We start from the raw sequence: 10,107 nt of genomic DNA on the forward strand, positions 1-10,107 counted from the left end.
AGGTTATTGCATGATTTCACTTTAATGTATTGTACTCAGAATTTTTAACCATATACATAGATGTACACTGATAAATAAAAAAAAAAATACAAAAAAAATAAACAAACCTGGCCAACTATACCATAAAACGAGTGAAAAAAAACATTCTCATTACAAATCACTTATCAGTAAAGAAATCCATTTTGCACTAACATGCCGAAATCAAAAAGCAAAAGGTGCAAACTAAGTTGAATAAAAAAATAAGTTTAACATACATCTTTCCTCCATTTGTATCAAATGTCTATAAATAGGCTATCCTATAAAAACATACTTCCCTCCTGCTGAACCCACACATTTTCCATTCTCTTTCCCATTTTATAAAACCATAATAAGCTATCTGGTTTTTCAATTATATTTTTCTTCAGATCACTTTGCCACAAAGTATCAGGGCCACTATACTATGAACATTTCAACATTTCAGAGAGATATAGACAGTCTGTGACATTTAATTCTGTGTTAATTTACAACAAAGTTGTTTTTAAATATGTCATCTCCAAAACAGCCTACCAATGTGCAAATCTAGAGATTTTTTTCATAACATTATATGCCATTACAAGCAGACCTCAAGCGTATACTGAGGCAACATTTGAAATTTCAAAATATATCAGGACGGACTTGTGATCAAATCCACTATGCTCACAACGACAGTAAAACTTGCACTGGTACACATTTTCAAGCAAGATTGTCTGCAGAGGTATGGCCAGGGTGTTGTGTACAAGCAATTCAACTGTATGCAGGCATGCACGTTTGTATGTATTTGTGTCATTATATTGATGTGAGGAGCTGAGCTAAATGTAATCATTTAGCATCTTATCAGTGTGTGTCAATGTATGTGTTAATTTAAGTGAGACATATTTAGGCCTTTGGCATGCAGTCTCCCAAAGCCTATCACTATGCCTGTATTCCTGCCACCATACTCTGTGCATAATAGGCAAAACATTCATCATGACCGAAAAAAATGCAACCGGTTGACTTGGCACCCCCTCCTCACCATCTACTATCCAAACCCCTTTGTGGATTGTACAGCTATTATCAGTCAGAGACTGCACAGAGGAACGGTGTAGCTGTAGCCACACACATGCTAAGGCACAGACCTGGACATGGTTAAAGCAGAGGCGTCAGCACTACGGGGGTCCTTCACCCCAATAATTTGATCATTGGTCCTTCTGGTTCCCTCCACCATGGAGAGGACCTCAACTCTTTGTACCTCGTGTCCCTTAGACAGCAGGACCTCAACGTCCTCCTCCAGGAACTCCGCTGAAGAGAAAGGGGAGAGAAATAAATTCAAAATACTCTATAAGCCACAATTAAAAAGCCTATGCGGATGATAGCTAAAAGTATAGTATTGCAAGTTGGATTAAAAGGAAATGTGTGTAATCTAATGATAGAAGTGAAATATCCTTACAGTCCACTAGGAGAGTGTTTGGCTGAAGAAGGGGATGTAGTCGGCCATAGCTCAGGCTGTCACTCAAGTTTTTGCGAGAGGACAAGACATTCATCAAAACCTGGATCAAATTGACATTTAGATTTTAGAAAAGCAAAAGCATGTGGTGAGGCTGCTGTATGTGCAAATAAGGAAAATTAAAAACATTTTACACACAAAGGCAAAAAATAAATGAGGTACACTGAAAACTTAATTTCACAAGCACATAAGTGTCACGATCCTGCCCAGGATCTCCAGATCCTGGTTCATGTTTTTCCTGTGTCCTGCCATGTTGTGTCTTTCATGTGTGCCACACACCCTGTTTTACCCAAGACCCCGTGATTCCTGGTTTCCTGGCTGACTGATGGGTAGCTGTACCTGTTGCCTGAGCTCCTGGGTGCACACCTGTTGCCATGCACCTCGTCAGCCACAACATTTAAGATATGCCAAGATCTACTGTCATTGCTAGATTATCTCGTCTGAGAATCGTAGCCAAGCTCTTTAGAGTTTCTAAGCCAAGTTCTTGTGTGACTATCCAAGTCATGCTCATGTGTATTCTCATCAGAACTGTTCAAGCCAAGTTTGTGCTCACGTTCAGTACGATTTGCTTAAAGTGATTTTCTTGTCTATTTATCCGGACTTCTGTCTTTGGTCTCTTCGTATTTGGTGTCTCACAGTCACTCGTTCATACTCGTTCAGTAATATCTCCTTTTTTTTACTCTGCCTGTTTCACTGGATGTTTGACTGCCTGTTTCTTTGGATTCCTGTGTTTTTAGATTTACTGACCTCTTGGTTACTGAACTCTGCCTGCCTGGCCTGTGAGTTGTCTTGTACTGCTATGGACTAATTCAAATTAACTAAATTCACAATTATTTTCTGCATTTGGGGACATGAATCACACGCCACTGGCCTCACCAGCCATGAAGATAGGGAGAAAAAAATTGCACTAATCAAAATTAACAAGTTAAAGTCCCGTTACTGAAAGGTTTATAGTCTGTGAGTTAATCAGGCAAGTCAGCTGGCCTTACATGTAACAAAGAGGACTTGCTTATCTCTTTACTCTCAAGGCCAGTAACAAATCTATATGGTGAAGTAACTTTTCACACTTCACCTGCGTTATGCCACTTAGGGCCCGGTCCCCATTGGATGACCCGAGGGCCACATAAGTGCCACAAAGGCCCCCAGAGGGCCTCACTGCAGTGGGCATCAAGAAGGACAGAGGCCTCTTCCCAGGCTGGACGAGATTATGCTGCATAGAAAAACACCAGAGATGTTATGAGTTTTAAACAAGTTTGTGGATGTCTTTGGAAGGCGAAATAATTTCTGAACTAGTGAGAAAAAGGCATAAGATTTAAAAATGTGTGTGTGCAATGCATTACAATGCAATGGTCATAAAAGTCAACATATGCCACTGATGTCTGACAGTAATATTGCTAACACCATTACGTTCATTTATACAGTAAATATGTATGTCAACGCTATAAATTATAGACTAAAAAGGTGAACAAGGCAAGATAAATGTAAACGCAAACAGCACTGTCACGATAACGATGGAAGTTGTCATGATATACGCTCAGAGATAGGTACGGTTCGACTTAAAAACACTACCGGATTGGATGGGGCAGAGCTCCTGGTCTTGTTTGACCAAGAGAAGTCTAGTATCTGGCTGTTGAGGAGAATCCCAGAGGGGGTCACAATTCGGCTGCCAAACGGCCGGTTCAGAGAGCTGGAAAAAAATATCAAAAAGATTTACATTTCATTCGAGAAGTATGTCCTAGTGTCAAGGCTGCCAAAAACAAACGCTGTGTGATTGTCAGGTGTATGAAAATAAATCGTATTGCTATAGCATATGACTACACACTTGACCTTTCACGTTTTCACTTGTTAGCTAATTTTCTGCCCTTGTCAGGTAATATAGCTGCAAGTTACTCTCACAGGCTTGAGGTGATTAACCGAGACTTTTAGCTTTATAGAAGCGTATGTGCGTGAAGGGGGTGAACTAAATAACTCCAATATTTCCTGAGAGGCTCTCCAAATACCTGTGAGTGAATAAACCAAAGATCATGTCTCTAATAGTCAGTGTGAGCCTCACATCTCTGCGGATTATAAACACGTACTAGTGACAGAGACTCTAGAGTACATCATGAATATGAATGTGGTGTTAGGGCAGCTAATTCATCAACTATGTCATATTACTTCAATGAAAAACTGGCTCATCCCAGTAAGGTCTGTGCTAGAAGCCAGGCCTGAAACAGAACACTGTGTCTTTGGTGACACAGACAAATGCCTGCCATTGCCTCATGCTGAACGCACTGTGATGTCTCAACGTCTGCCATACCTCATAACAGACACAATAAAGTCATCGGGCCCCATGATCATGACCTGGCTGGCCACTGCGCCCTCCTCCAGGGCATAGGCAGGGAAGTAATGCCCAGGAGGCAACGCCTGGGAGTCATTGATCATGTTGCGGAACTCTTCGGCCTGTTTCTTGCTTGGAAAAACAAAAACACAACAGTGTACGTATAGGAAATGTTCCAGGACAGCGCAACCTATTTGAATATATGGTTGTGCAGTTAACGCATAGTAAATTCAATTTGATAATAATTTAGTATTGTATTGTATTATATGCAGTTTAAAGATGGACCACTATAGAATAGGTTTGAAAATAATACTTTAACATCTCAGTCACTACTTCGGAGACAGATGCATCAAACATGGGGTCTCCTAAAGCACTGGCCAGGGACAAGGCGATTTTTAGAGTCTAGAAAAGAAAAAGGAAAGAATACAGATGAATGACAGTATAATACATGAAGTAGTGCAGTGTATTAACCACTTTAAAAATGCTGATCAGGCCAAGACTATGACATTGACATTAAATGTATTGTCTGTGTCAAATAGCTAAGTAGAGTCAATCATCAACATCAGTACTTCTGATGTGCATTCCCAGGCAAGAGTGTGGTACCTCTGTGATCAAATGGTAGGTGTCGTTTCTGGGCATTTGATAGGTGATATTGAAACCCTCTAGAATGTTAAGCGCCGTAATGAGGGCTGCACCAGTGGAAGGGGCAGGTGGAGACATCACCTGGTGTCCTGAAGGAGGCGATGCACACCAAACCAATCACTGAGTCTGCACCCACACTTACATACCAGCATGTATGTATAATGTCCAGCAATACATAAGAGTACCATTATAAAAGTTTTGCCTTTGCTACTTTGCGACATTTCATTTAATTAATCCAACATTAAACTATTGATAAAACATTTTAAAATGAATTACTTAGGTAAAATGACTGAATAGTCTATTGGTTGTGTGGTGTTCTCAAATATTTTTCTTTATGGTTCAATTATGTTTACCTTGATATTTCACCTCTACTGGCTGTTGTAATACTGTGCTATAGTTGCTGAAATCCTCCTCTGTGATAATTCCTCCTCTCATTTGTACCTTTCAAAGGAGAACATGGAATTAAACAACAGTGACAATAATTCTTACTAATGAACATGTTGATATTTACAAAAGGAACTTACTTCAGTGACTATTTCCTGCGTCAGGTTGCCATTGTAGAACTCTGATATGCCATCGATTGCAATCCTGTACAAGATGGCTGCCAAATCAAGACGCCTTGTAAACAGACCAGACAGAGGGACCTGTCCATAGGGCTGAACGATTAATTGCATTTGCGATTTAATCGCGATATGATAGAACGCGATTTTTTAACCGCAACGTTCGCGATTAAAAAACGTGGTATAAAAAAAATCAAAAATAAAGTTTTTTTTTTTCTTTTTTCTTTTAAGATGTTACATTTTGCACACAGTGTTTAAAAAGTGCATGCCTAGTGTTTATACTTAAAATGACTTTTTTTAAATTACTTAAATGCACAGTGGCAAAGTCACCGATTTGTTGTTCTTGTTTCTGTAATGAGCAGTTAAATAAAAATGTAAAATGTGGGAAAGAATATTTGACACTAAATGTATCTAATATTGTGTTGGTCATATTTAAATCATTCATTACGTTTTGTTGGGGAAAAAAAGAGGATACAAAAAAAAAATCGCATATTAAATCGCAATCGCAATATTTTGGTAAAAAATCGCAATTAGATTATTTTCCCAAATCGTTCAGCCCTAATTGTCTGTGTCAAATAGCTAAGTAGAGTCAATCATCAACATCAGTACTTCTGATGTGCATTCCCAGGCAAGAGTGTGGTACCTCTGTGATCAAATGGTAGGTGTCGTTTCTGGGCATTTGATAGGTGATATTGAAACCCTCTAGAATGTTAAGCGCCGTAATGAGGGCTGCACCAGTGGAAGGGGCAGGTGGAGACATCACCTGGTGTCCTGAAGGAGGCCATGCACACCAAACCAATCACTGAGTCTGCACCCACACTTACATACCAGCATGTATGTATAATGTCCAGCAATACATAAGAGTACCATTATAAAAGTTTTGCCTTTGCTACTTTGCGACATTTCATTTAATTAATCCAACATTAAACTATTGATAAAACATTTTAAAATGAATTACTTAGGTAAAATGACTGAATAGTCTATTGGTTGTGTGGTGTTCTCAAATATTTTTCTTTACGGTTCAATTATGTTTACCTTGATATTTCACCTCTACTGGCTGTTGTAATACTGTGCTATAGTTGCTGAAATCCTCCTCTGTGATAATTCCTCCTCTCATTTGTACCTTTCAAAGGAGAACATGGAATTAAACAACAGTGACAATAATTCTTACTAATGAACATGTTGATATTTACAAAAGGAACTTACTTCAGTGACTATTTCCTGCGTCAGGTTGCCATTGTAGAACTCTGATATGCCATCGATTGCAATCCTGTACAAGATGGCTGCCAAATCAAGACGCCTTGTAAACAGACCAGACAGAGGGACCTGTCCATCTGGTAGGAAGAGCTCTCGGAAAGCCTGTGAGATATTCTGGTCTTTGACTTTGGCCAGTGCTTCAGCTGCAAGGAGATTACAAAAGATGTGAATAACATAAAGATGTGACAAAGCAGTCGTAGTCGTCAGTAACTGTGTTTGTAAACGAATATAAGGACTCACCAAAGTCATGTGTAACATTGAATCCATCTCTAGCTACATCGGCTGCCATGGTTATGACATCTTTCCATGGCAATCTTGAAATCGAAAGTATTGCAATGATGTAAATACTGCTTTGCACTAAGTAATACTATAATATTACTATAATAGTAATGTAATAAGACAATACAGTACTTATATAATAAGTAATACGCTTATTAATAGTAATGTGCTTGTCTTACCACATATATTACATCGATTAAATGAAATACAACAATCATAAACAAGAACATCTCTAATCGAGTTCTTAGTGCTCAGTTTAAAAAAAGACGTTTACAGTACAGATGCACATCAGGCATAAACATTTTGGGAATGGAACACCCATGATGTGCTTGTTACCTTCCATAGAGCTGGTGAGCCTGATGCATCCCCTTCAACATCCCTGGCACTGCCACCAGAACACCAGGCTGGGGAAAAAGGCAGAAATGACACCACAGTGTAACCGATGCTGCAAAGGTCTGTGTCTACAATTTCTGTCTGCACATTTTTTTTTATTCCTCAAGATGGAACAATGTATTCACAGTTCTTTCTGAGCAGTTCACAGTTCACCAGATGGCAGCCGATTCTAGAACACATCAGGTCCAGATTCGAGATCTGGCTTAGATGAGCTGATCTAAGCCAGATCTCAAATCTGGACCAGATGTTTTTCTAGAATCGGCTGCCATCTGGTGAATATGTAGACCAAATGCTTTCTCCTCACCCTCTCCTCCAGGTTAAACTGCAACATCTCCTCCCGAATGGCAGAGGGTGCAGTTTCACGGAAGTCAATGACGCGGCTCTCATTTTTGCGGATATCATGGACTAACATCACCCCTCCACTGTTCAGAGATGAAATTAATACAATTAAAAATAATGAATATAATATATTTAAAAGTATAAAATATTTCATAACAGTAGAGTAAATGAATAAAAGAAAACACAAAGACTCCCAAAATGGCATCTGGCATCTGAACACTTGAACACCCACTGAATGCCAGAGGAGAGAGGCTCAATGCTGTACCTGCCGAGCCCAGAGGTGTGTGGGTGGACGATGCCCAAGCAGAGGGCAGCGGCGATGGCAGCGTCCACACTGGAGCCCTGCTTGCTGAGCACGTCGAAGCCCAGAGAGGTGCAGTGTGCCACATCTGTCACCACGGCACCCTGATGAAATATCTGCAGTGGATTTGCCAAAAAGAAGGACAACAAAAAGATCATAGTTTTTTTTTTTTTTTTTTGCTGTTGTCAGGGAGAGTATAGGTAAAGCTGGAATCACAGTAACATGCTGAGCATTTTGATGGATATGCCGGCCTATACCTTTTCCTGTTAAATGCCATGCATTTCAGGTAGAGAATACTGATTTTCTGCACAAGATGTGAATACACTCCAAACATGCAAGATAGCCATCGCTATACTGACGGCACACCTGAGGATCACCGAAGTAGATCTGCATGATGAGGGCGATTGTGACCCCTGTGGCAAAGGTCAAGCAAGCAGTGATGATGACGGTGAGGCTGTCACGCTGGCAGGCGCAGTCGTCGGCCAGGGGGTCGCGGTGGGTCTCCCTCAGAGGCGAGAGGTCATGGCTGACCAAATCAGATGCAGAGGAGGGGAGTCGTTGCAAACGAGCAGACCTCAGGAAGAGGTCTGGATCTGGAGCAAGAGATATATTAAGTTTATGGAGATCCTGCTCTGTAGCATCATATTTTGGTTATGGACTTGGTTACTTAAAATGTCACACTATCAGATCCAATTGTAAGGAAATGTATGCAATACAGTCACAATAACATGAAAAGATACTACTCTTTCCCATGCATATCTTAGAACTGACATTGGTGATGGGGACTGGTGTGGAACTGCTCATGTTATTTCCAGTAAAAGTTATAAAGAAGTTATGAAGATTTGGAGAAAACTGAGCAAGATAGCTGTTGGTGTTTATAAACACGGCTAATGACGTTCGTGTTAGATGTCAATGACTGGGCGTGATTGGCATACCTGTTTCCTGCTCGTTAAGGACGTTGTCGTCATCTTTACGTGTTTTAAGGGTATTTTCCGACGACAGTACATCGTCCTCTGGAAGCCGAGGGAAGCTGGTGATACTCATGTAGTCCACTGGCGAGTAGGCGCCTAGCGTCGTCTCCTGACTCGCATCCTTGTCCACCGTGTTGCCACTGGTGTATCCTGACACGGTGTCCGCTGAGGGCGCGTACATGATAAATCCGTGCCTTTGTTTAAAAACAGTGAGTCAACCCAGAGAAAACACGACTAGCTTGTTGCCGTGAGTCAACCATTTCATCCACTTACCTTTTTTGCCGATAGAAGACGTTGGTGCTATGAGAAACGTTTTATTCCATTTTCAGCGGTGTCGCTCTTCCAATTCCTCAGTTGATTTATCCGATCTGGAAAGCAAGGATAAAGTCACAGTTACAACTAGGCACATATGACACAAACATATAAACATAAACTTGACGAGTATGATGTAAATGGAGTCTCATGTACTACTGATAGACAACCAAATCAAAATGCAGGTGAAATGGACAGCGGCCTATCAAGGAAGATAACCGTGAAACAGCAAAGATTGTGCTAATATTAGCATAAATAATTCAACCATGATCTCGTTTGCAAACACAAGATGGTGAGCTATTTATAGTTTTCTATGCGACCTCTACGACTATAGGCTACACATACAAGACAAGATGCGCACTGTTTTCTCCTTGCTAGTGACGCATCATTGTTGTGGTCCCAATGATGCGAAAACCAAAAAGTGTATTGCTATGTATCTTACCATAATGTACAAGCGATACGATACGGGGAACGGCAGCTGGGAGGGAACTGTTGTCCAAGATTTACCACTCCGGCAAACATGAGGGGTCAATCTATGAAACCACAGTCAGGTTGAAAATGCAAATTTCCGACGCTCAGCTGACATCAATGTTACCGCCTTAAAGGCATATTTCCTGGAACACCTTGCTCCAAACCGGAGGTATCTTCTCCGACAACGTTATACGGTCTAAAACCACAGACTGAATCCTACCGCCCACAATTTTGTGTCTACAGCCTAATTACAAGTTCTGGATTAGCCGGCGTTAACACTCACCTCTTTTACAGGAAGCGAAGTAGGTTACTTGCAGGGTTGCAGAACAGGTTCTGCCAGCTCTTATTGGCTGTGAGCACATATGGGACTAGTCTTCTCCTGTTTCTGTGAAAAAAGTGGTCAAGTGACAGCGGCCAGGGCCTATTTCTCAAATGTAGCTAAAGCTTACCTCTTACAGAGTAGACCAGGTAAACGAAACCTGGTTGTTGAGGTGTTAATGGGAAGGGAGGTCCTTAGGGAGGTTCCTTTTTGTTAAACACACAAATCTGTATCTAATGAAACACCAAACAGCACTCCCTACCTACTTAACATGTAACAACACACACACCCCAGGCCAAAACACACATTCAAATGGTTTTATTTGTAAATGGGAAATCAAGATCTAAATTCTTTGGGAAAAGAGAATGGCATGAGACTGGCTTACATGACCCACATACTTAGGCTTGCCACTAACACTGATGAGAAATAAATAATGTATAAG

General features: G+C 40.7%; 1 protein-coding gene across 5 annotated transcripts; it reads right to left on the reverse strand.

Moving 5' to 3' along the window:
• Positions 1–3: 3 nt before the first annotated feature.
• On the reverse strand, positions 4–9,875 carry LOC105904287 (glutathione hydrolase 7). Of its 5 annotated transcripts, none has more exons than XM_031565920.2 (19): positions 9,630–9,869; positions 9,318–9,408; positions 8,837–8,931; positions 8,528–8,757; positions 7,959–8,185; positions 7,557–7,708; positions 7,257–7,374; positions 6,896–6,963; positions 6,521–6,594; positions 6,350–6,423; positions 4,988–5,107; positions 4,817–4,904; positions 4,425–4,552; positions 4,135–4,223; positions 3,801–3,953; positions 3,071–3,188; positions 2,574–2,711; positions 1,445–1,544; positions 4–1,296 (listed from the first exon to the last, which is right to left on the reverse strand). In XM_031565920.2, exons 4-19 carry the CDS (start codon positions 8,742–8,744, stop codon positions 1,121–1,123), a joined length of 2,040 nt encoding a protein of 679 aa, XP_031421780.1. In that variant the 5' UTR covers positions 8,745–8,757; positions 8,837–8,931; positions 9,318–9,408; positions 9,630–9,869; the 3' UTR covers positions 4–1,120. The 5 variants fall into 5 exon arrangements, with proteins under 5 accessions (XP_031421780.1, XP_031421784.1, XP_012687598.1 ...); XM_031565924.2 differs by having other exon boundaries at positions 8,528–8,728; positions 9,630–9,866; XM_012832144.3 differs by lacking the exons at positions 4,425–4,552; positions 4,817–4,904; positions 4,988–5,107 and adding exons at positions 5,667–5,794; positions 6,059–6,146 and having other exon boundaries at positions 6,230–6,423; positions 9,630–9,875.
• Between the last annotated feature and the right edge of the window lie 232 nt (positions 9,876–10,107).

This window comes from Clupea harengus, chromosome 4 (genome assembly GCF_900700415.2).
Source record: "Clupea harengus chromosome 4, Ch_v2.0.2, whole genome shotgun sequence".
NCBI classification, from domain to species: domain Eukaryota; kingdom Metazoa; phylum Chordata; class Actinopteri; order Clupeiformes; family Clupeidae; genus Clupea; species Clupea harengus.

Coding starts and splice junctions, on each gene's coding strand:
- LOC105904287 (XM_012832144.3), bottom strand. CDS start 8,744: ATGTACGCGCCCTCAGCGGACACCGTGTCAGGATACACCAGTGGCAAC. Junction 7,375..7,556: donor CACACCTCTGGGCTCGGCAG/GTACAGCATTGA, acceptor ATCTCTGAACAG/TGGAGGGGTGATGTTAGTCC. Junction 5,795..6,058: donor AGTAGAGGTGAAATATCAAG/GTAAACATAATT, acceptor GGCCTCCTTCAG/GACACCAGGTGATGTCTCCA.